This window comes from Nyctibius grandis, chromosome 8, assembly GCF_013368605.1.
Source record: "Nyctibius grandis isolate bNycGra1 chromosome 8, bNycGra1.pri, whole genome shotgun sequence".
NCBI classification, from domain to species: domain Eukaryota; kingdom Metazoa; phylum Chordata; class Aves; order Nyctibiiformes; family Nyctibiidae; genus Nyctibius; species Nyctibius grandis.
Window position 1 is genome coordinate 5400532 of NC_090665.1, and position 25697 is coordinate 5426228.

The window sequence follows — 25697 nt, forward strand, 5'->3', positions numbered from 1 at the left end:
CCCCCGCTTCCGCCGGCCGCCGCGCTCATTGGCCCGCGCTCCCCCCCCGCCCCGCCGGCTGACCACGTGCTGGGGGCGCTTCCCGCCCTCGCCCCGCCCCTCGCCGGCGCCTACGGAGCGCGGTTGGGCTCAGCGCGCCCTCGCGCCAGTCACGCGGCGCCGGCGCCATCGGTACCGAGGCTGCCCCCTCACCCCTCCCCGCTCCCCCGCCCCGGCTGGCGCAGGCGCGGCGCGGCCCCTCGGCCGCCAGGGGGCGCCGCGCGCCTCCTCCCGCCCCCCGCCGCCATCTTGGCGCGGGGCCGTCCGTGGCGGGCGCTGCCCCTGAGGGGCGGTCAGGGGCTGCCCGGGGCGAAACAAGGTGTTAAACGAACTGGAGAAGAAATGGGTGTTCCCAAAGCCCCGCGGGATAAGGCTTCCTCCTGTCAACACAAACCGCTTTTGTCCGCTTGGTGTTTCCCCTTTCAGAATCATCAGAAACGAGCGTTTTGCAGTGCGCAGTCATCAGTGAAAAGGGCCTGGAACTGCCCAGAAGCCGTGCTGGAAGCTTCTTTTCATTAGTGGGCATGAGACTCGGATGGATCCCCTGCCTCTTACAGCCAACGCTAACGGCGCAGCCCCCGTTAGCCTCCGGCATCCCCCCCTGTGCTGTCTGAGATGTGTGGCGATGAACGCAGCCACCAGGCCAGACAGATGGATCCTGAGCAAAACGAAGCCAAAGGGTTATTTTTGTTAAAACTCTCCAAGTCAGCTGCTGTAACACCTTTAGCTGTTTGACTGAATTCACTTGCAGACCGTTCTGTGGAGCTGCCGGTGGATGGGGCCCAGCCCTGCCTGGTGCCATGTGGATCACTTCTTTAAACACCACACAAACAGAAAAACGCAGAAATTCAGAGGCGTGTGCGGCAGCGTCCTCAGAGCTGGTCTCTGCTATCAGCACTGTGGGCTGCAGCGTGCTGTCCTGTTTTCTGCCCCAAGATCCTCAGTTTGTCGTCTCTGTTCTAATGGGGTGGCTACAGGAGCCAGTTTTAAAGTCACAATTTTAAATGTTTTCTAATGGATCTTTTAGTTAATTCATGTTAATCTGTGTGACCTGTTTGCCTGTGCCCTGTCCTTGCCAACATAGATCCCACTCCAAATTGTACAGCGTGTACCCGAGGAGATAGGTTTGGCTTTCGTTTACACGGGGGGGGGCAGTTTGTAATGCTCCAGCAGGTTGACACAGCGTCTCTCTTTTGTTACCGGGGTTTTCAGTGGATGCTGCCTCACCCAGACTGTTCTAGAGATGATACACATTATGCTGGGGAACTGCCCGTTTTTCTTCTGTGTCAGTCAATAAGCAGAGTCGGGGGCATTCTGTTACGTGTTGTTACATGTGCAGTGTGTGTTTGTTTACTTGCAAGTGTATGACGAGTTGCACATGCTCTAGGGCTTTTTTCCTTTAATAAAATACTTTGTGAAAGAACTACCAACTGTTCTGAGCCCAAACCAGGGCAGCCTGAGGCTACGCACAAATGATAATTTCTTCTCTCAAGCATCAGATGATAAATTTGGTTGATTTTCCACAACTGACAGATTCATTTTGGATGATGAAGGATCTTCTGTACTAAACCAAGTCGTCTTGCTGAAGTGCAGCTGTAGATGATATTTATTTTTGAAACACAAAGCAAATATTACAAGGCAGCTTTTATTAGGAATTCAGTAAAAAATACTGGAAATCAGCTCCACCAGTCATTGCTTGCAGGCATCATTCCTCTGTCTGGATCAACGTTTATTTTGTAAAATGTGTTTCTTGGTAGTACTAATGTGATGATCCCACTTTTCTATACAACAATAGTGGTTTGATTTCAAAGCATATTTGTAAACACCATGGCCTTTCACGTTTAAATGTATTTCCTTTTGTGCATGTGTGTGTACAGTGTTGCACAGCTGGATCACACACACTTTTATTTCAAGTAGACTCAGTAAGTTATCAAGCTTTGGTTCTCCTATCTAAGTCTTTATAGGAATTGCATTGCAGAAATGATCCGAGTTAGAAAACTTCTGGAAGGTTTGAAGTGAATGAGTTGTATCTGTTCTCAGTTATGTTCTGAAGGAATGTCTGACACCCTAAAACACCTCATTAAAGCCTTGCCTCGAGAGCGTGCATTTCAGCCAGCACTGGGGTAGATGTCCCACCCTGTTCCCAGCGAGCCCACCAGCAGGCAGGAGGTGGTGTTTGCACCAACATGAACCGTGGGTGCAGCCTAGCTCACGCTGCCTCCTCGCTCCAGCTACTCGCCTGGTGCATCGCTGGCTTCTGGGAGAAATCTCACTCGGGAACATCAAGGAGCGCAGCAGTGGCCTGGGACATCGGGAGCTGGTGGCCTGGGTGTCTAGAGGAAAGCCCTGGAGGCTAGCTGAGAGAGGGCCAGCTGCAGAGCAGTGCTGAGCAGTTTACCCAGCCTTGCTTCCCTCAGCGCTGGGTGAGCACCACAGGAAGGCAGAGGGAAGCTCGTTGGGCAAGACTCGGCTCAGGTCACAAGATTAGAAATAACGGGTTGTGAGCAAAGCGGTGTAAACAACCCTGTTCCAACTTGAGCAAGTGTCTCTGTTTCAGCTGCTGAGCTGTTTTACCTGAGGTCCCACCGTGTCCTGACTGTTGGGGGTGAGGGTTCACACTGGCTTTGAGGCGCAGCCTCGAGCAGGAGGACATGAGAGAGGCTGGGGACCGACGACCCCCACCTCCACAGGACAGTGCCATGCTCAGCAGACCCTCTGAGCTCCAGTCTCTCTGTGTAGTGTGAACCCAATTAAAGAGCCTCTGCAGTGACTTTGCCATAGGCACACCACTGTGCTCCAGGCACTGCTTCAATCCTGCCATTCACCTTCTGCTTCCTAGGAAGAACGAATGCGTTGCCAGTGACTCCCCTTGCATTTGTATCGGCCTTGAGAAGGGATTCTGGAATGCTGGATGGTTCCTACAGTTATTAGGAGCTGCATGCCCCAGGACGCTTAAAGACTACTGCAGCACCGCCTCTGCCTGCTCTGTGGTCACCCTTACCTCTTCGGGGGTCCACACAACAGCCCAGCCAGACACACGTGGTCACAGGAGGTGTGCGCAGACAGCCATGCTGAGTTGCCTGGGGAATTATCTGGGCACTACTCCGGGCACACGCTGGAGATCAGAGGCAAGTGGTGACAGCGCAGGGACACTGAGCGACCGGGAGCCACCTGTAACTCCCGCTAGGAAGAGGGGGAACACCTCGTAACTCTGGCTATTCCCTCCTCCTGGGGCTGGAACAGTGACATCCCACCCACGGCCGTGGGGGCCCTCATGCTTTTTCATAGTCACGAGAGCCACTCTCTCTCCTGAACAGAATACAGGGGGGCAAAACCACAAGGCACTGCCCAGGCCTTGGGTCTGCAGTTATACTGACAGCCTGTAAGATTTAAGGACTGCTGATCTACAGCCAGGATTTATTGCCACCCTGCTGGGGCGGAGATTCCTTCAGCACGGCTGTTCAGGCTGTGCCTCTGGGTAAAATTTGCCAGTGTTGCTTCAGGATTTAGTGAAACACTTGAGCTCAGGCTCAGTTACCTTAAATTAAATCTCATGCTTATATGTGCTGCTGCATCCAGACCTGATGTCCTGCCTTGTAATTCCTCAGCTCCCACCGATTTCAGGGAGAGATAAGAACACTGGGCACCTCGGAAAATGCATCGTACCTCAAAGGCTTGGTCCCCACATACGTAGTACTTGGTTCGGCTTCATCCTCATCAGCTGTTTGACTCAGGAGATGGAGGGCAGCGCTCCTCAGTGACAAAAAACAAGTTGAAGTGAGGCAGAAAAATCTGTGATAAATTAGTGTGGAAAGTGTTAATGGGGCCAAATGTCCTGAGTTTATTGGATTAGGGAAGTCAAACTAATTTTAAAATTATGCCTAGAGAGTGGCAAACTAGATATCGTTAGCCATTTGTCTGACACAACAGGAAAGTCTTAATGGCTGTCATCTCAGCACATTAGGGAACCACTGTCAAAGCTCTTGCTGACAAGATGCTTTCTCAGGGATTATTAATGATATTGCATTATTAGCTAGCCACAGTATGGGAACATATTTCGCATGTCAACTAAAGTGCAACGACCATTTAGCTAATAAGTATGACTTGGTCTTTTAAATTTTCTTAATGATTAGCAACTTAGTAAAACTGTAACGCTGAGAGATAAAAATAATGATTCAACAAGCTGTGTCTCAAGTTTTAGCTGGAACTTGCATGTAGCAAGGGCAGATAAAGCACAGTCCTAATTGCCAGCCTGATGTGACAAGACAAAAGTAAACATACCTGCAGATGTAACCAACTCGTGTGACCCCTGCCTGCATCATCACACACGGTAAAAGTGCACTTGTGATAGCTCAGCCCAGCGTATCAGCTGAGTCCTTCCACCGCAGCCCCACTGCTGAGTTACTGACAGCGTCGCTGACTGATGCCCCTCAGGCCTTAGGACGAAGCTCAGCAGAAGTTTAGCAAAGCAGCTTTGCACAGCCTTTCTCACGTTAAACCACCTGTATGACCATTGTGTGGCTAAGGCTCGGGCTGTTCTTTTTGTACGGCCTGGCCGGCTCACATGACCGCGCAGGGACATCGGGACCCCAGTGCCAGCACCCACCCTGCCTCTGCTGTCCCATCCTCCCGTCCCTGGAGGGAACCCAGCCTGGCTCTGCTCCCAGAGCAGGGGCAAATCTGCTTTGAACCCTATCTCTCCCCAAATGCTCCTCCTGCCTGTCGTGCCTAGAGAGGCCCCAGCACCAAGTTTTAAGCTGCACCAGCATCCACGCACGCAGAGGTGTGCTTTACAGTGGGGTTTTACAGGTGGGCAGTGGGGACGGCTGGGGTTAGATGCGGGCACACCTCCAGTGAGGGTTCATCCCAACACAGAGCCAGCTCCCAACAGCTCCAGGGCTGTCCATCCCCACGACTGCTGCCTCCCAGCCCTGCAGTCTCACCTCCAGACCAGGCATTTCCAAGGGATTTAGCTGAGAGCTTGCACAGCAATTACCACCTATGGAGCAAACATGCCCTGCCAGGAAAATACCTCCCATCTGGAGCTGGACATATGTCTGAGATGTACAGCGGGGAGAAACCACAACGGCGCAAGCCAACACATGCCGTAGATGTTGTTCATTGTCACTTTTATGTAACAGATAGATAACATTACTGAAAGCAAGAACCCATCTCTGGTTTTGTCCTTTTTTTTTTACATTCAGACAATCCATTATAATATTTAATTGACTGCAGTAGACACCATGGAGAGCTTCTGAGCCTTGCCTGGGGACACCTGTTTGCAGCACACAGACTCTGACAGTTCCACCCAGTGCCTGTGTCCCAGCTCTGCTGCTCTCTTCTGTGCACTGGTTCTCACATGCCCTGCATGCCCTGTGTCAGGCCCAGGTCCCCCACCGCTGTAGCACATGACAGCATTGTCCCAGATCTTCTCTAGTTAAATCCCAGCAGTCGCTCCAGGGAAGCCTTTGGTGCAATCTCATTGCTTCAGTGCACAGACCGGGGCCAGAGGCTTGTCCCAGTGGACCTCGTGGCTACGCTTCCATTCACTTGGAAGGGACCAGACTTTGCTTTAGGGTCTTAATAAGAGAGTGAAGTCTACAAAGGAAAGAATTTCAGGCACATGGTGAGCAGCATGAATCTTCCCTAAAACGGACCCACAGCAGCAGCCTACGATCCTCCTTGGCCCATCTATTCTCATGCTTTTCGTTGTGTTTCATCCTCTGTTACATTACAGTCAGTGATGAGCTGGCAGTGACCGAGCAATGCTGGTGTTACATCTCTAAATAAATAATGGGTTTCTACCCTGAGAAAGTTGCTAGAAAGTAGCCTGGTATCACAACAAGGAACATGCAAATCTTAAAAGTCAAGCAGAGAGCAGGCTTTTACAACGATTCCAACATAACCCCCAAAAAGGAAGAAAAATCCATGCAGTTTGATTTTGTCACATAGAAGCACCTCGTAAAGAAGCAAAATGAGCACAAACAAGGTTATAGAAACAACAAAACCTCCTGCTTGCATGCTCTCTTGGCTGAAGCACATCCAGCCAGCAAAACCATAAGTGGTGCAAAGGGAGGGTCAGGTCAGTGGGGCACCTTCCAGTTAACGCAGCAATGCCCCTTTCCCCTTTGGGTTATCATTAATTGGTGCGGTATGGGCAGCCCGAGGCCTCGGCTGAAGCTGGAGCCTGTGGGTCTAAGCATTGTACAAAAGGAAGGGAAGGCAGACGCAGAGGGTGGGAAGGAGGAGCAGCAAGAGGAGGTGACCTGGCGGTGGTCACACCAATGGAGGGATGGCAGCAGGACTCCTGACCTGCAGGCTAGGAGTGCCCGAGCCCGTTGTGTGGTCAGTGATGTGCTGTGTCTTGTGCTGCAGCCGGGCTGAAGGAGGGAGGAAAAGCTTCCTAGGAGGAAAGAGGAGGTAAACAGTCTGGCTGAAACAAAAGAAACAAAAATGCACATCAGCCCAGCCAGAGTTTCTAAGATGCTACTAAAAATGTTGTTACTCAGGAAATCCTTATGAGATTGGGCAGCATTTCCATAATGCATGGAGAGCAAAGCAAGCAAGATGCATCCCGACCGATTCAGGTGGGATCCACCTTCTTCCTCTGCACGGGCAAGAGTAAGGGGGAGTTTGCTCAGTCTGTTTTCCTTAGCACCTCAGGTGATCAGTGCTATGTGCTGGTAGCACAACTGCACTAGTGATTGGTTTCTTGAGGCATCGGATCATGCAGCAGAAGGGAGCAGCAAGCATGGGTCAGAAAGGTGAAAACATGAGGCTACAGCATCACCTGACCCTTCTTTCCTTCATTCCAGCTGAGTGATGACCCTGCTCAATGTAATGCTTTGTCAGCTAGTGAGACCATTGTCCCACCGGGCCATGGAGACACACATGTAACATATTCCTCCTGTCCTTTCCCCAGCTCTTCCTGCAGCCCAGTTGTACCGACTGTTTCAGAGTAAAATGCCAGGGTAGCATCTGCGGCTCAGAGGTGTGAGCCGCAGCAGCCAGAAGGCATCCAATGGGTGGGTCCTCCTGGTCTGTCAGCTGCAAGGTTTTTGTGAAATGAGTCTTTTGCCCAATGTTCTTCCCGCAGCGCCTGAAGGAGGTCCATGCTCAGTCCCTCCTTTCTAGGTGTGTGGCGATGTCTATGCCTCCTCGCTGCCACGCAGGTCTTCCAGCTCAGTCATGGTTTTGGCCGGGAGCTTCTTGCGGCGGAATGCAGCTGTGATCTCCTCAAAGGACTTTCCTTTCGTCTCTGGTACTTTGAAGCGTGCAAACAGAAAGAAGACTAGAAGCAGAGCCGCGAAGATCACAAACACGTATGGTCCGCACAGGTCCTGCAGTGGGGGAAGTGACAACAGGGGACACCACCATCAGCACCGCAGGGATGGCTTCCCCTTCCTTCCCTGGGTTGCTGGGGTGCCCTGTGAGGCTTGGAGGTGGAGATCTGGGAGGCACGTCCACGTCCTGCTGGGCTGCTTCGGGAGCCCAGCAGTGGGGTCGTGCCAGTCTTTTATTTGTATGGTTTTAGAGGGAGTTCTTACCGCTATGTACTGGAAACACATTCCCACAATGAAGTTGCAGGCCCAGTTGCAGAAGCCGGCGATGGCGATGGCGGCAGGGCGCGGGCCTTGGCTGAACAGCTCGGCTACGATAAACCAGGGGATGGGCCCGGGCCCAACTTCAAAAAAGATGACGAAGAGGAAGATCGCGACCATGCTGACATAGCTCATCCAGGCAAACTGGCCCTGCAAGAGGATGCGCTCGGTGTTACAGTCCCAACATGACTCTCATTAATTATCACTAATTATTTTAATTAGGCTTCTTTTTCAGAAATTTCTTTCTATTCAGACAAGTGGGGACTGGACGTGCATAATTAAAGCTCTCAACTCTTGTGCCGGGTGCTGGCTGGGCATGTGGTGCCAGCGTTGCCGCTTGCAGAGGGATGTTGGAGCTCACAACTATGAGCTTGGCGGTACCTTCGAGCCCTCTCCTTGCCTGCAGCGTGGCCAGCAAGAGGCAAAATGATGTTGTCTTTAATAACCAGGGTGTTCGGTAAAGGAGGTCACCCCTTATTTGGTTTTACATCTCGGCAGGAGCTTGCACCAATGGTTTGGACTGACTTTGGTGGGGGCTGGCTCCATCCTCTGCCTGTTCTGCCCCATGTCTCAGCCTGATCCCTTTCCGGGGTGTTGGGAGGAATGATTTGTCCCTTTTTCTATGACAAGATGCTAGTCTAGCATCCCTGCACCAAGCCAGGGAGACACAGGTTGAGGGTTTAGGGAACACAGTGCTCGCACATGGAGGTATACCCTGTTTTCTTAGCAGGCATGGGATTATGCCGTGGGAGTAGCACAGTTGCTGTGTAAGGAGCTGAGGTTGTCAGCAGGCTCAGGGAGGGGACAGGACACATGTCCTTTCTAGCAGCATTGGGATATGTTGGGCCAAAGAGCACAACATCCTCAGGCACTGCTGTAACCAGAGATGGCTCCAGCTGTGGCCACTTTGAACTGTCCCTGCTAAGGACAAATGTTTTCTGAACTTCTTTGAGGTGAAGATGCAAAAAATTCACTTTAAAGGGTGGTTTGTCTTCTCTTGTTTGCAAACCATGGAGAAAAAATAGAGAGAAATCCTTACCAGGAGCACAAGTCCAACCGTCATGGCCACGGCGCTTATTAACATGCCCATCAAACCAGCCAGGAACAGGGACCGTCTGCCTGCCTTCTCCACCAGGAAGACCTGTAGAAACACGTGCAGCAGCTCAGTCTCCAGCACTGCCGCTCTCAGGAGGTTCGATTGGGTCCATTAGCAATGAGCAGTCTGTTACCACTACCGCACTGCACTCCTGTCCTTTTAGCTCTCGTGGTAGAGATCTATGTGCTGGTTTCCAAGTGTCAGAAACTCTGTCAGTGGCTGTTAGGGAGCCAGACTGAACAGTTGCCCTACCAGGGCAAACCCACGTAGGCTCAGAGCTCATGCATTTCCAAGCTCTCAGGACTTCCCACCGCCCCTACACATGTATTGCTGACTATGGACTTTTTTTCTCTCTCTTTTTCTTCAGGAAGAATAAATTTACTACGTCTGCATTAGTTTGGAAGTAGCCTTCAAAATGTAGCATGATTCAAGTTACTTCACAGGCCATCCCACCTTGCCTGTCCTAGGGCAGAGATAGTTGTGTAGCAGCTGGAGTTGGGATTTTCCTTCAATGGCTCCCAGATTCCTTTTGCTTCCCTGGTTGCCCCACGGCTTAGCTTGCTCCTTCTCAATTCCTCTTGGTGGCCTCCAGTCATCTCACCCAGCTTTCAACATCTACATCTGAAATGTTGATGTTGTAGTGGGGAGATGTAGGTAACTCCAGAGGACAGCGCATCTGGCCTGCCCAAAGATACCATGCACTAGCCTCTGAGGATGCCTGCTGCTTCCCCTCTGCTTAGAAGGACATCTTTGGCCATCAGCTCAACCTTTCCTGCCATTACAGCAAATGATTTATGCTTCCATGAGACCATCTCTTTTGCTGGAGGCAGTTCATCCTGCTAATTTGTGAAGCTGCAGAGGGTGAACCTCTGTGCTCCCTTCTCCCCTTGCCAAGGTCCACCTGGCTGCCAGTGCTTCTGCCTTTTGATCAGGGTCTGTCATTTATTGACAGATGCAGGTAATTTTTAAGTGCTCATGGCCAAAAGAAGCAAAGAGCAAATGCCCCAGGCTGCAGGTACCACAGCCCTGGGGCAGAGATTGAATGGCAAGAGACCTTCCAAGCTGGAGGAAAACCTCTTCCAGCTGCACACCTCTGTGCCTCGTTTCACAATAAACATCACGCTTTCTCCTCTGTATGGGATCTGTGATGGGCTTCCTCTAAAGCAGGTTCACCCCAAGACCTCCTATCTCATGCATGCTGGACCGAGATCTCTTAGAGATGTGTATTTCTACCTTGCTAGTCCTGCTTTGTGGTGGGTAAAAGTCCTTTGCTCCATAGGTGTCTCTAGAGATGTGAGGGAAATGGGCTTGGCATTTCCTCATTTTAATGGCCACATTAAAGAAATAATTGCCTGCTGATTGGAACTGTGTTAATACTCTCAGGAGACACACAAACAGAGGGAAAGGCTGTGAAAATGGAATCACCCTTTTATTGCTACAGAGCCCTGCACAGATACGATGAGGATAGGCGCTGGATTGCTTTTATTACTGTGGGATAGCCTTTGGGTATCATTCGTGCAGGTGCTATGTACATACAGAAAACAATTTGAAAGATAACAGGTAAGAGGGAGATTGTGAACTGCTGGCTTCCCCATCGCAACCCCGGCCCCCTGCCTGCTCCCTCACCTGCAGAACTTCAGTCTTGAAGGCAACTTTTATTTTTGAGGAGATGCTGAGCTATCAGAACTTCCCTGAACACAGGGATGCAGTTGTCACTCATGAGGCATTTAGAGTTGCTGTTTAATAGCAACGGGTTGTATTTCAAGGCTTGATTTTTCAAATGAGGCTTGCCCAGGGAATGATTTTTCCCATGAGTAAGGTGTGCAGGGTCAGCCCCAGCTCCAGGATAAAATCATGTTCCAAAACCACCTTGTAGCTTACTTTTTTTTGTAGTCAGGGGGGAAAGAAATGTTTACTTACGGAGATAACTGTGAAGACTGTGTTCACCACTCCAACGCCAATGGTTGCGTAAACCGGTTGGTCAACTCCAGCTCTCTCGAAAATGTTTGTGGAGTAGTAAAAGATCTATCAAAATACATTAGGATGAAGGATTAGGCAACAGGCTTGTGGAACTTTTTGTTCTCTTGAGGGAAGAGTTGCTCTTGCTTGGCTGAGACGTGAAGTAATTTAATTATGATTAGTTTTTCAACTTTGTAATGGCTCGTTATAATAATTAAAGCTGAAACTTTCAAAGGAGCCTGAGGGAGTTAAAAATCCCATTGAAATTCCCCTCCTGAGCTACTGCATTTGCACATTTAAAACTGTTTTCTTCCATGTAGCTCCATGTTTGATCTTGAAAGCTGGATCACCAGCAGCGAGTGCTGGAGACAGATACCTCTATATGACTGAGTTTTAAATTAATTTGAAAATATTCTCGCTATGTTGCAATGACTCAAATTTCTCCCTTCTCTCAAAGAATAAGGTGACTCCTATCTCCTGGAAGTTAAGGGCAGGGGGTAAACACATGGCTGACCCCAGGGCTGGTGGATGGGATGTCCTGGTTTGGCCTAAACCAGGCCAATTTTCCTTTCAGTGATTTTTACTTTCAGCTAAGTCTCTCCTAAGTAACTGCACTTTCTGAGACTAACTGCATGTTTTGCAGACAGTGTCTGCTTCTAGGACTGATAACGCTCGAAGTTTGTAGTTATCGCTGAGGCACCAGTAGGGATGTTATGCAGAAAGGCTCTTGCTGTACTTATTTTTAGAGAAACCAAGGTCACTGCTAAATTCTGCTTTAAACCGTGACATGGGGCTGGACACAGCATCGAGGTGGGGCAGCTGGGCTCCGTGGGGCTGCTCAGCCCCGCGAGGCTGGGCATCCCTGCGTGCTGCTCTGCCTTGCGGTGCGGAAATGCTCTTAGAGTTTTGAAAGCTGGTGAGATGGAGGCCTCACCCTTTGTGAGCAGCAACCAGACTTTCAAAAATTTGCATCTTAGCCAATTTTGAAAAGGAGGTTCCGTGCTTCTAGGAATAAAATGGTAATTTCTGGTATCCCAGGAGGTGCTGCAAAAGCTGTTTAGCTAAAAATAGCTAAAGATGGTGGTTATGTGGTTCCTGGGGTGAGCAGATGATAGTCATTAAAGAGACCAAACTGCTGACGAACTCAGGTGTGAGGAGGGTCATGGGAGAGCTCAGCGTGGACTCGCAGTGCCAGCTGGTTTCATGCTGAACTCCCTCGCACCCCTCTCCCCTCCCACAGCCCGGCTCGGCGGTGAGGTCCCCCTTCAACACCGATGGTGGTGGTCCAGGAGCCTACTGCAGTGCCGGGAAGACCTTATCTTCACACCTACGTGGCTTGGACGGAGCCAGCATTGCCTTTTCATGCTCAGCATGGATTTCTTTAAAGGCTGAGAACTGCAGTTTTTGGGAGACTCACCGCGTTGATTCCTGAGAACTGCTGAGATATCTGCACCATCAGCGCCACGATGACAGCCTGCCTGTATTTCGAAGAGGTGAAAAGCTGCCTTATGGAGACTTTCTTTTCACTAGCAGCTTCTTGCTTTTCCTTTTCCATCTCAGCAATCTCTTTCATCGGGTCACAGTTTCCTCTGAGCCTTTTCAAACCTTAAGGAAAAAAAAGACTGACAGGTTATTTTCAACGGTCGATAAGGAGTAGAGTAAGGACAGGGCTCTCTCTCGCCAAAACTCAGGGTAAGCCAACCACATGGATGGTAGTGTCCCTCTTGCTCTGAGGACTCCTATGGCACATCAAGCCCAAAAAGTGTGTCTGCTTGGCAAGGGGCAGCTGCACATTAGTTCTGCCTCATCCCTTAGCAATGCTTGTTAGTCCCATGCAAGTGTATCTCAATAGTTTCTGGTCCAGAGCTAATTTGCACTTCAGCAGCTCATAGCTTCTCACCTCAGTTTCAACTGTGTCCTACCATTCACTGCCCTTACTCCTGGTAGAGGTGGCTGGAGCCATCTAAGGAGGGCCGTGCTTGATGTATAAGCAGTTGCAGTAAGCGCTGTGGATTTGCTGTGTAGTTGCAAATAGCACCAAGGATGGAGAGATCAGCTGTCCCCCAGAACATGTCATTTTTACACCTGGTTGAAATCCCTTCCAGCTACATGGGGTTTCTTGGGGTGATACCTGCTAGATGTGTTCTCTCGGATGGAACACGCTAAGGCTCACACCACCCTCACTGACCTATAAGCAAGGGCGCCTTAGTCAGTGCCTATATGCAAGTGTCCACAATCCTCCCTGCAAATGTGCTGTGTGGGATGGAGCAACTATACCCAGTTACACGTGTGAGCCCTCAGATGGGCTTTTCCTTCTGTGTTTAATACTACGTATAGTATAAAACCAACCCCAGACAAGCCCAGGATGTGTGTGTCTTACTTTTTTTAGCTTCTTCCACCTTCCCCAGTTTGATGTAAAGGTATCGGGGACTCTCGGGGCACAGTAAGAGCAGGAAGAACTGCAGGAGCGCAGCCACACCGGACAGACCGAGGAGCAGGGGCCACATCTCATCGTTACCCAGGAGAAGGTCTAGGCCGAGGACCTAGAATAATTAAGGCATGTGTGAATGGCTTATTTTGCACCCTAGAAAAAGAAACAGATTGACCACTGTGACATTTCGAGGTGACAACCTGGAATAAAACTAGAAGCAAATACCAATTCTCAGTCCTAACAATTTGATTTCTGTATTTATGATGCACATTTACAAGGAGAGAATGAACAGGTGGTGTAAAATGTCATGACTTTTGGCTTACGGGTGCTGTGGGACAAACCTCTGCAAGCCTGTTCCCCACCCTGCGGTGACTCGGTCCTCCTTGGGACGTGCCACCGTCAGGAGACCTGAGCCTGGCCAGAACCACTGTGTCAACAGCTCAACAAATACAGGCATGCTGATGAAGCGTTTTCTCCTCAGACCTTGCTGTCCTGTTTTTAGGGTAGGGTTTTTTATGGGCATGTGTGTCCTCAGCAACTCCACAAAGGTGCAGAGCTTGGATGGAGGTCCACACAGCGCGGGATGCCCCAGCTGCCCGGCCGCTAACCAGCACAGTCTGAGCACCGGGGCCGCAGTGCAGAGTGGGGCTCAGCAAAGAGGCTGACTTGAGCTTTGCTTCAGTGTGTGATTATGGCACTGAAAAAGGTGCTCCAGAGGGCTTGTGAGCACTTCCAACCCTTTTCCTTCCACAGTTTGCAAAGCATTTTTTTGTTTTCCCACAGCCAGTGAAGGTGCCAGGACCTCCCTTGCGAGGGGTTTTTTTTTTCTCCGTGGTCTGTCCATAGTCTTTGGCTAAGTCAGATTAGATGAACTTTGTAGTTACATTAAGTTTTTCTGGATGTGTTGGGTCTCAGTACATTACATTTATGTGCCAGCCTGTCATGTAACTGGGACTCCTGCCATGGTGGGAAATGGAGATGTTGGACTCGCTGCTTCTTGATGAAGCCATTTTTGGGTACCTCAATATCAGGAATCTCATGTCCAGGATCCAGCCTGACTCTGATGAGATGCATACAAAAACTTCTCAGTGATGGGGAGAAATTGTTTGCAGAAGTACTTCTTATTTTATGAGGAGTCATCTTTTTTAAGGACACCTCTGACTCAGGGTAGGGGTTTAACCCCGTTGTTAGAGCACATTGCTTCCCACTCTCCTTCAGTTTTGGGGTGGAATGGTGAGTGATACCCCACCATATCACTGGGGTATCCCTAAGCTCTGAAATAGCCTCTCTGGACTCGTGTGCTTTCCTTCTTACCTGGCTGATGAGGATACCTGTGACGATCGCAAGCTGGTGCAAAGTCCCCAGCGCTCCTCGAAGGGCCGTGGGAGAGACCTCGCTGACGTACATGGGCACAAGTCCAGAGGAGAGCCCTGCACCGAGCACACGCGGGTGTCACCTCTTCTAGACCACAGCTCAGCAACCAGTAGAAACCGCTTCCCAACTGGGAAGGGAGGATGGAGCCCCTGTGCTGCATCCCACATCCCACCAAGTCCCCCATGCCTGGCTGGGAACCACCGGCACCCTGCGAAGGTGCTTGGGTATCCCCGGATTCAGAGCCCGAGCCGGGAAGCCTTTACCCTTGAACTCCTACACATGAGCACGGAGCAGAGATCATCCACTGGGAGAAGTTATCACAGAGCAAAGAGCTTTCTTAAAACTTGCCTTGAACCTTCAGAATGGGATATTGTGTTTGCATACCAGTAGCAGTGATAATGAGCTGTTATTTCTAAGCTAATTCCAATGTAATTCCATATTTGCCAACTATCTTATCCTCTCTCTGTACAGTGCGCTCCTGTCCTATCTGCTAGATAGTGCTGTTGTCTAGGGAACCTGTTAAACAGCATGGCTAATAACATACTGCTATGACAGCCACCAGCAAGATCGAGCCTGGAGGTACAGAGAAGGGACTCGCTCCTTTCTTGGATATGTAAAATAAACCAATTTCATGATAGAACCAACCCAAATACTTCTGGGGAATGTCCTGGATTAAGAAGGACAGACATAGGGGGAAGAGGGAAACTCCCACCTGTGAAACCCCTTCTGAGTGAAAAAAAGAGATTTAAAAATAGAAGAAACTCTAACTGCAGCCCTGGAGCCATGCAGCACCCAGCGCCCTGCTAAGGGACAGATGACCCTGCCTGGCCTTACCGCAGTACAGCCCCGTGACTGCTCTCCCTGCGATGATGAGCACATGAGACGGCCCGAATTTCGCCAGCCCCATGAGGAGGTTCCCAGCGATGGAGAGGATGTTCACCACCAGCATGGCTTTCACCCTGCAAGGCAGCAGCAGCACAGTTCGTTCTGGCACCTCTCTCAGTCAAAGCAGTCACCACGACACGCAATCAGAGCGATTAAGTGACTTAATCAGCACTACAGGGGGAAAAATAATGATCGTAGGCACTGAAAAGTATCAGACAGGGGTACAGAGTAGCTAAAAGGATATTATCCATCCTGTGCAAACTCTGTTCAGATCCCTCCTCTCCCCTTCGCTGCGGAAAGAAAGGGGGGAATTGAGAAGGTACTCAAGGCTGTTCGTCAGCTGCAGTGCTAAACTTTGTCTGAAGTGCTAAAAGTTGCCATAAAATGTCTGATTTATAATTGAGGATTTTAATAAGCCAGACCTCGGTGATGGCTGGAACACTATTTTGGAGGTTTGAGGGAAAACAACATTTTCATTAAATTGGGGAAAATAACACAAACTGCATTTCTATGGGGAGGAAACAGTTCTGGGGGGGTGTGGAATCAAACAAAAAACTTGGGCTGTGGCACGCAAGTGACAGCACACAAGGTCCTCTCACCTCCCAAGCCGGTCGCCGATCCACCCCACGGTGAAGGAGGAGACCATGCCACCGACGGCAAACACGGAGACGGAGAGGGACCAGTACATGGTGAGGATGTGCGGGGAGGCGGCGAGCTCCTCGCCGGTGTCGGCCGGGGGCACGAACGTGCCCTCGGTGCTGCCCCAGGGCTCTGTGCTGGGGACAGGGATGGTGCCATCCTCCCCGGAGGCGTTGGTGGCATGTCTGTACAGGGGGGCAATGCCCAGCACACGCCCGTAGTGGGCTTCTATCACCTGTAATGGGCAAAGAGGAAAAATGCCATCAGCTCAAATCTATAACCACCCCCAACCCCTGTGTTGGGGGTTTTTCTGCCCCAGGAAAGGCTTTTCATCACAGGTTCCGCAGGGGTGAAATTTTGGGGTCCCTCACATCTCCCCAGCAGGGAGGGACCACGAGGGCAGGTGTGGAGCATCCCCCCTCGTCCAACGCCGCCTCCGGGGGACAGGGTGAGTGTGGCATCCAGATTCAGCACCTGCAGACAGGAGCCGTCCCTCGGTCTGGGCACAGTGGGGACAGCACCATGACTTGCGGAACCCCGCTCCTTTCACCAGGGGAGGGTGGCAGCGGAGGGGTCCTCACTGTTGTCTCACCTTATCGTGGGGGGTTTGTGCTGCAGGAGATAGTGCCTGGGGAAGGGACAGAGCCCTCCCGAGGGCTTCTGCAAGGGACAAACCAGCCCGGGCTGCCCTGAAGCCCTCGTCCCTGCCCATGCATGGCTCGGCTTACCTTCTGGGGGGCATTAATGACACCCAGGCTGTAGCCGTACTGGAAGAAGCCCAACACCGCAGTGAAGACTGAGAGGACCAGCGTTCCCGTGAGGTGCTGGGGGAGGAAGCAGAGAACAGCCTCACCCTGCTGTCCTAGCCCTGCCCAAACTTGGGGGGGGCTGCGCCCCATCCCTGTCCCTGGGTGCTGCCGTCCCCAGCGTGTCCTGCCCCGTCCCCAGCAGTGCATCAGCGCTGAGGTAGAATAGCAAGGAAAAAAATGTGTTTTTTCAGCAGTGCTGTTCCAAGTATGATTTCCTTCCATCACAGCTAAAATTATCTGATGAGCTGATGGAGCTTTTAAAAAAATAATCCCTTGACCCCTTTGCCCCTGCGCTCAGGATGAATACATCAAAGAGCGATCAATTAGGAGAGAGGTGTGTTTTTTTTTTTTTTGTTGGTTTTGGTCTTGGCGAGCAATAAATACCATTGCTCAGTGCTGGGCTCCTGCAGAAATTCTGGTGCAAAAGTACCACCAAGCCACCGTTACCTTCTCTGCTTGCATTTTGCTTTTCTTGTCCATCCCGCAGCTCCTCTGCCGTCCTCCCCGGAGCAGTCACTGTCCTGGGCTGCGGAGCGAGGTGGGAGCTGGGGCAGGGAAGGAGGGACAGGGGAGCTGGGATGGAGGCAAGAGGGATCAGCAAAACTGGCCGGTGCTCTGAGAGATGGGACTATATCAGCTCCGGAGTTAATGAGAAACCCAAGCCTTCCGTGCATTATTTGGCCACCACTCGGCTCCGAGCAGCCACCACCAATCCCCGTATTCGGGGGGACAAATGAAATGACAGGAGACCTGCAAAGACACAGAGCGGACCTGGGAAATTCAAATGATCCAGCTGAAAGGCTGACTTGGGGCTGTCCCTCGGTGAACAGCCCGCGATGTGACATGCCGGGGACTTGGGACCATGCTATAGCCTGTTTTGAGATGTTCAACACCTTTCTTGGCTTCTGTGCTGGGTTTTTGTGCTACAGGACAAATCTTTTGCTGAATTAGGAAGAAAAAACCTTTCCAGCCTATATAGCAAAGAAGCTAGAAAAGGAGGGTGTTTTATTTAGATAGCACTTGGCACCTGCTTTAACATATATTTATGTGTGTGTGTAACGTACCCAGTCAAACATATGTAAACACAGATGTATACAGGGCTCTCTCTCAATGTGTACATACATACCTGCATGCACGCAGTGTAATGGTAGTAAACCTGTAGCTGCAATGCTCGTACGCACCCGTACGTATGCATCCCGAGCGCTGAGACAGCTGCACGTGTATACGACATATAACACAGCAAAATTACCCAGAGCATCACAGTAACCTACGTGTTCATTACAAAGCCCACACCGGCGTGAGCGCTGAGCCTTTCAACGTCGGTCGTGCTGTCAAATCCCGCTGATGCTGCCGAACATCGCAGCCCTTTGGCTGGGCTCGCTCGGTAGCCACGGACTTTGCACATCGCTGCAGAGCTGGTCTGAGCTGGTCTTGCTGCAGCTTCACCGTCCTTGACATCGTCAGCGAGAGGAGCTGCAGGGCCAGGGCGGGCGGTGGCATCCGTAGCTGCCATGCCAAAGTCTGAATCAGCCGGGAAGGTGATTAATGCTGATTAATGCCATTACCTTCCAGATGAATCCCCGATGGGTGCGGGAGCCAAGTTACAGCGACTCATTGGATGATGCTCTCGGTCAGCCAGGCTTCACATGGGCACAAAATGTACTTTTTACAGAGGAAGAGAAAAAAAAATATGTGTGAGACCACTAATCTTTGCACTGGTCTCCTCCAGTGAAGTAAAACTTTAACTGGAGGAGAAAAGTTCATTGCGTTAACGTGGGCATTGATTCCAGCCTGCATTCCCCTCTCGGGCTGGCGTAGCTGCCAGGGGAGGGTCCCGAGGCTGAGCTTTTTGAAGTTTTCCCCAATATTTGTCCTCCCAGCCGAGATCTTTGCCCGCCGTGTTTGTTTGCGCGCCGTGTGTGGATACGCAGGCATTTCCAAGCCCCGTTTCTTTGCCTTGTGGTTAAATGCCTCCACGCTGGGGCCTGGCTGGGTTAGACAATTAATGGGCTGCTCAAGCTTGAATCGGAAAACAAACGAGAGCCCTGACCCTGTTTCCTGGGGAGGGGGTGTGGAGCGGCTGGGGCAGCCACGGGCAGGCACGAGTGAGCATCAGTCCCCTCCCAAGGAGCAGCCCGGCAACTTCCACGGAAAGCTGGGATGCCAAAGGCTGGAAGCCCCACGGCCACCAGACTCCCTTGGCCAGGTCTGCTGGCAAAAGGCATGAAGGTACCCCGGGGCTCTCCCGTCCCTTCCCGTCCCCTCTCACCCTCCTGGCTGGGCTGGATGCCGCGAGCTGGTACCTGGGGCTGCCTCCCCTCTGGTGTACAGCCCCCAGCTGATGCTAGCTGGGCTGCGATACGCCCCCCCAGAGCCTTGGCCCCTAAGCATGTATTTAGCTCTCAGTGACACGAACAGATTCAAGCCCCCGTGTTTTCTGAATGTCCCGATAGCAGAGGCCAGCTCGAGGCTGGTCCCGAAGGTCACGGATGGGACGGGCCGGTGTGTAAATCTGCCTCCCGCTGCAGTCACTTCCCAAAGGGGCTGTCAGAGCCATCACACCTGGACTGTTCGCTTGGAAAACAGAAGCACAATGGCCCTAGGTGCTAGCCCACCATGCCCGACTCCACCGGGATGAACGATCAGCCCATGGAATCTCTGGCATGTTTGACAGCCGGTTGTGGGAGCGCAGACTGTAGAGTGCAGACATCAGCACGGAGCAGCTCGGGGGCAATACCGACCCGTCCCACGGCTGGCGAGCCTCGCCAGGCACCGGGGAAGCGATGTGACCAAGGGCACAAGGGCAAAGGGAAGGTGGCCTCTTCCCTGTGGGGCCAGCCCTGCTCATCCTCACCCCTGGGACCCCAGGTTTGCCAGCCTGGGGCTTGTCCGTACTTTCTCACGGCCATGTTCAGATGATCTTTGAGTACGTCCAAGGGTGACACACAGAACGTGCTTCACGCGGCTGCACGGGACCCTCAGCACCCCACTTACAGCAGCCCCCCCACACCTCATGTGCTGGCGGGGGCTGCCCCGGTCCCAGCCTGCAGCAGCCACACAACTACCTGCCAGGCTGATGCCAGCTGAGCTGCTCACCTTGTCACTCAGTTCCTACTGCTGCTGGGAAAAAAGTGATGCACAAAACCACAGGAGGCCCCAGAAGAATATAAAAAAAATAATAAAAATGATGTTTGAAGGTGATGAGAGTGTTCGGTGGGCTCAGAGGTGAAACACGCAGATGACAAACGTGGGTCTCCATGCGTGTAGCCGAGCGCTGCGGTGGGTCCCGGTGACCCCAGCCTGAGGGTATCACTGCCATCCCCAGCTGAAGCCCTGTGGAAATATAAATTTCTCTATTTTCAGGACAGCAGCACACACCACACCCCTGCTTTGTGCTTTGGCCAGTGCTGTAGGGCTTTGTGGCTTTGCTCCAGGGCTCCCAGCAAGAAGCTGCCCCAAACCACCCTCGTATCTTCTCATTGCCCGAGCGTGCAAAGTAGGTAAATGCCAGGAATCCCCAACAGCATCCAGCCTCTTACCCGGGGTGACTGCACCTTGTAGTATGAACCTTAACATTTTGTGATGGGCATCATTCATATTATTTGCAAACAACAGCACTTGCATTAGTGCTAATGCTTTATTTTAATAATAAAGTGTAAGAACTATGTAGTATATTACTGTTATGCAGAATTGCCATGCTTATTGCCTACTATATGTTGTGCCTGCTACAACTGGTGTTGTTGCTAAACCTAATGCTATGTGGCAAAATCAATGGGTTAAAGATTACGGTCGGGCTTTACTTTTGAACAATTAACCACGCTGTCACATCAGTGAAAGGAATTTAAAGAGTCCATGAGGACAGCTGGGGGAATTTGCCCACCCATTTTACTGCCTTTGGGTCATTCAGAGGCAGCTTTGATGTTAAAAAAAGGGAAAAAAAAGAAAACATGAATTGAAACAAAAAGAAAAAAAGAAAAAGGAAGATCCAGACCATAAGGCTGTGTCTCTCCAGGTAAGAGCAGGCTGATGAGGCACATGGGGAGCTGGCACAATGAGAACATGGTGCTCGTTCATTTTGCCTCTCTCTGTGCACAGGAGCCAGGGCAGGCAGCAGTGCTGGGGCCACCTGCGGGCAGGGGCTTCAGGCTGACAACACACATTTGAGGGAGAATTTGGTGCGTTTACAGCACCGTTGTAAAGATATCGGTGTGTGGGCCTTGTACCCTGCCAGCAAACACTAGCAGCTGTAAACCAGGGGAGTTTAACGGGGCCCTTCCCACCCCCCCAGCTCTGGGTAGTGCAGCATCTCCCAGACAAGAAACCAGCACCTTGAGCATCCCCTTTCTGTCCCAAAATACACAGTATGATCAACGCCAAAACCATCTCACAACGAGAAAAACGCCATTTGATAATCACCTTCTGAAATGGGTCTGGAAACCACAAGTAGCTGCTACAGCCTTACCTCCTGAGCATCCTTCACCTTGGGAATGGTAGCCGGCCCCACGCCGGTGTCCGCAGCGGGCTGGGGGTAACCCCGCGGCTCGTCCCTGAAGTTCATGCAATATTTCACAGCAGCTCTGTAAATAATTGAATCTGTGACAGGCTCAAGTGACTCCTGCACGCACAGACATTCTTTCTCTTTTTCCTCCTGCAGCAATGCTCAGCTGAACGAATAAGTTTCCTTTCCCAGGTAAAAAAGCCCAGAAACAGGGTCTTAAAAGGAGCCCAGGTTTTCTTTCTTTAAACACTAAAATCAAGTAGATTCTGATAGCGTTCATCAACCACAAGCGTGTTTTACTTACAACAAAAGACAAGCAAATCAAAGCTAGGGATATTCGGAGGGGAAAGCATGGCTTTATAATAATCTTGGGTTGATTTTGTAGAAGAGCCCAAGTTTTCAGGTGGTGACGGTCTGTTGAGACATCCCTTGTCTGCTGCTCGCTGCCGGGCAGCAGGGACATGTCCTGTCCCCCGCACTCATCCTGCCCAAACCACCGCTTTCCTGAGACCCTCCAGGCGAAGGGCATCGCGACTCGGAGCCCTGAAACGCCACTTTACCTCCGTGACCTGCTGATGCTAACACCCCAGATTTAACTTACAAAAATGTAAAAAGCTTAACGTTGAAGTTTGGTGTTTTGCCAGCAGCAGAAACGCGTTTGCTCTGTGGTATGTCCATGTACATGCTGTGTAGACAACACGGCGTTAATATTTCATCACTCAAAACCGCACAATTAAAAAAAAAAATCATTCCAAGCTGTGCATTCATCACTTCAAGGGGGACAAAAACCCCCAAGCAACCAGTTATCAGTTTGCAATGTAATAAAAAGCTCTGGGCTTTATTTTATTGATATTTTAACCACAGTGAAAATAGAAAGAGTCAGCGGCAATCCGTGTCCATGATGGGACCTGTTCGGGGTTTGAACTCCATCATTGCGGTATCACGGCGTTTCGCGGGGTGCGCGGCCAGGCTGCTGCTGTGGGTCTGTGCTGGACCCACTGGGAAGGTGCTGGGTGGGTGAGGATGGCACCCGCAAAGCACGTCCTGCCCGCGCTCCTCTGTACACCATGCCCTGCCCAGAGCCCCACCGCAGCAACCCCTGCCCGTGGGATGCTTTGGGCAATGATGCTCCATCCCGTCCCACCCCCACTGCCCCGCATCATCTCTTACCCTTGATAAAGATTCAAGTTTGACCAAGTCCTGTTGATTTAATCATTTTTTAATAAAGCCATCGTTACTGAGTACACCAAGATTGCCAGTTAAGCTCTCTATATGTCGCTGGAGGTAACAGCGCTGTGATCGACAGCGGAACGGGGAAAAAAAAAAAAAACCAAAAACAAACCAAAATAAACCAAACCAAAAAACGAACCCCAACCGAAACGAGGTAGGTTAAAACCAGCAACACAGACCTTGTTATGCGACACCCCAACACCACAGGCAGCCATGCTTGCAGCTACTGAGAAAGAAAACCCCAGATATGCACCCAAAACAGAAATCAACTGAGCAGAGTTTATAAGGACACGATTCAACCCGAACTAAACACACACACACGGTTCGGCACAGATGTTGTCTTTCACTGTATGTTGGGTAATTCCTAGGGAGCGGAGGGGGTGGGAAACGAGTAGAGATTCAGACCCTCGGCCGAAGAAACCACACATATATATATATTTTTTAAGCTCTTTACAAGCCCAATCCAGCAAGGCGGGGGACGGGCAGCTCGTTTCGTGATCCCCATCCCTGTGCCAGCTGTCTCCGCATGCCAGCGCCCGGCTCCGGGCTCGGGGGGGACGAGCGCCCACAGCTCGCGCTGGCCTCGGCATCGGGGTCCGGCGGCATCCCCGGAGCCGTCTGCGGCCGCAAATCCCGCCTCGGGGGCGAGCGCGGGGCTCCTCCGACCGCTCCGCCGACCGCTCCTCCTCCGATCCCCCCGTCCCAGCGCCCGCGGCCAAGCCCCGGGGCAGGCGGGCACCTCCGGAGCAACAACAAATGGCACCTCTGTCCCTATCAAGACACACCATTATGTGAAGATCCATATAGAAATATGGATTGACAGACTTGACAAAAATGGTAGGTGATTTTTATTAGTCTAAGGCTAGTAGTTTAGCCATTTAAAATCCATTTCCCAAAAGAGGGGAAAAAAAAAAACCCTATTATTTTTTCTCTTCTTTAAAAATCCGTTAAGCCGTTGCTGCCAAAAGCAACATGTAAATGTTGGTGAAGGCAGAAGATTTCTAAAATTACCCAGCTACACGGTTATGGCCTTCATCACAAAGATAAAAGGTACATTTATTGTGCTGTCTCTCACCAGATTTAATTGGTAACTTTACAACATACCATATATTTGATGCTAGCAGGCAGACAGAATTAAAAACAGACTTGTTGACACTTGTTTCTTTCCCCGTTCTTACAAAGTAGGGGACAAAGAAAAAGTAAAATAATTAAAAAAAAAAAAAAAAAAAAGAGAACTCATAACCCACTATAACACAGCGTTATCAGGAGACCTCGGGGGGGTCAAGCGCGAAAGTCCATCCCTGCCCGCAGCCCCCGGCCCGGGGCTGGCGGCGCCGGGGGAGCGCGGGGAGCCGTGTTCCTCGGCGCCCTCCACATCTGCCTCTACAGTGTTAGTCCACGTGTTTAATGTCCTTTAAATTAGAAATAATGCCATGGTGGTGAGTGCCAAGTGCTCCTCTGTTACCAGTTCATCATGGAGTTTCTGTTGAGGGTCATGAAAAACACTTGGCTGCTTCCTCCGGATCTCACCGATGCAAAAAATACCTGTTTGGAAGAAAAAAAAAAAACCCTTATTGATAATTTTTATTATTATAAGAAAAAGTCTATGGTCTCAGTGAGTGAGGAAAGCAGGAACTCCCCCACACCCCATGGTTTCCTCTGCCTAAACCCCCCTCCCTGCTCCTTTTCTCTGGACGACGGCAGAAATTTTCACAGACACACTGCCCGGTGCTCAGTTTTCCACGGAGCTCAGCTAACCCATGCCAGGCTCCAGTCAAATCCAATCACTTATTAGTAAACACGGTAATAAAACCTCCCTCGCTATCACTACCAAAGAGAGCAAGGTTTGGAACGCCTTAAAAATACCAAGTTTATCACATTTTACTGCCACGGCACCATTTATTATGCAATATTAATAAGACTGCTGTCAGTGGTTGGGATCTTGCCAAATGTTAACCATTTAGGTCAATATCTGCCTCGGGAAAGTTAGTCCTGGTATTTCAGCTGTTCCTGAAAGCTAAGCTCGGGAAAACTACTTTCCTTCAATATGCTCAAAGCACAGAAATGTATCAGGAGTCTGCATGAAAAATACGATTTTTGGTGCTTCTCTCAGGATCAACCAGCGTTTGAGCCCAATGGAAGTCTTAAAAAAATAAGTTATAATTTGCAAATGCTGAAGGGGACAATCTGAAGCCTCTGTCCTTTTTAAAACCAAAAATTACCCAATCTTCGCACGACTTTAATCGTTAGCCATTAGAAAGAAAAATGTCTGTATTTAGTATTTCAAACCGACCAGTGATCAGTTGGTTCCAGTATTCTAGAAAGGCTGAGGTGTTTTTTTTCCCCTAGTTTTCTTAAAAAAGGAAAGAAAACCAATAGGAGCAAACCAGCAGAAGGACCCTTGAAGAAAACAGTATAAAACCTGCAGAGTCAAGTACTCAAAAGTTAGAAAAAAGCAAACGAGGGGTATTTGGGCAACTTAAATTCAGCTTCTTGGGCAGCTTCCCATGATAGACTCAATTGCAAGGGTAGGACACATTTTCTGCAGAGCTCCAGCCCAACTCCATGCAACAGGCAGGGCAATGCTGGCCTGAAGAGCAGCTCTTCAATGATCCGATCGTGGCCTCAAACCTTATTTATTGCACATTATTAAACCCTGCTCTGGGGACACAGCAGTCAGCTTCTTCACGTGTTTTGTGATTGTGCTCGTTACGAAAGAACTCCCTGCTGCATGGTCCTGATTTATCTCGGTGAAACCTCGTGAGATGAGGGGATACCAATAGCAGAAACAGACCCTGACATTCAACCATCTTCCATGCAAATACTCCTTTTCCTCCAGCAATTTCTCCTTCCCTCATTCCCTGCAGCCCTTGCCCATCAGCAACGCCCGTGGCAGGGGTCAGCTACATGACAACCACCTTCCCCAAGCAAGTCTGGTGCCCCTCCAGAGCAGGGTTTATCAGTGCTGTCCGCAGAAAAAGATGGGACTCCATGGAGAAAATAGTTTTAAGATCACAAACCTAAAAATGCATCAAAATGCTTCTGCACCAGAGCTCAAATCAGGGTCATTTACGCATCCTTAGTGCCACTGTTTCTCAGCTTTTGCAGAGTTTACTTGGCAGCCTCAACAGTTAAT

The 25697-nt window shown here is 50.6% G+C and overlaps 2 protein-coding genes across 2 annotated transcripts in view; both read right to left on the reverse strand.

Annotated features, from left to right (window-relative positions):
• Positions 1-7187: 7187 nt before the first annotated feature.
• Positions 7188-17313, reverse strand: SLC2A2 (solute carrier family 2 member 2). The gene is made up of 11 exons (XM_068406143.1): positions 17281-17313; positions 16753-16848; positions 15985-16259; positions 15335-15459; positions 14441-14556; positions 13076-13238; positions 12113-12300; positions 10657-10761; positions 8680-8781; positions 7587-7790; positions 7188-7379 (listed from the first exon to the last, which is right to left on the reverse strand). The coding sequence occupies exons 1-11, from the start codon at positions 17311-17313 to the stop codon at positions 7188-7190; spliced, it is 1599 nt and encodes a 532-aa protein (XP_068262244.1).
• Positions 17314-22534: 5221 nt separating this feature from the next.
• The window catches only part of TNIK (TRAF2 and NCK interacting kinase), a 158810-nt gene continuing 155647 nt past the window's right edge, over positions 22535-25697 (reverse strand). The window contains exon 33 of the mRNA XM_068406081.1: positions 22535-24106. Coding sequence (XP_068262182.1) covers positions 24023-24106 — 84 coding nt within the window. The 3' untranslated portion in view covers positions 22535-24022. The remainder of the gene's footprint in view (positions 24107-25697) is intronic.

Excerpts from the sequence above, each read along its gene's own strand:
- SLC2A2 (XM_068406143.1), bottom strand. The coding sequence starts at position 17,313 with ATGGACAAGAAAAGCAAAATGCAAGCAGAGAAG. Across the intron at positions 16,849-17,280 it reads GCAAAATGCAAGCAGAGAAG|CACCTCACGGGAACGCTGGT; the intron begins GTAACGGTGGCT and ends TTCCTCCCCCAG. Across the intron at positions 12,301-13,075 it reads GGTGGAAGAAGCTAAAAAAA|GTTTGAAAAGGCTCAGAGGA; the intron begins GTAAGACACACA and ends TTTTTCCTTAAG.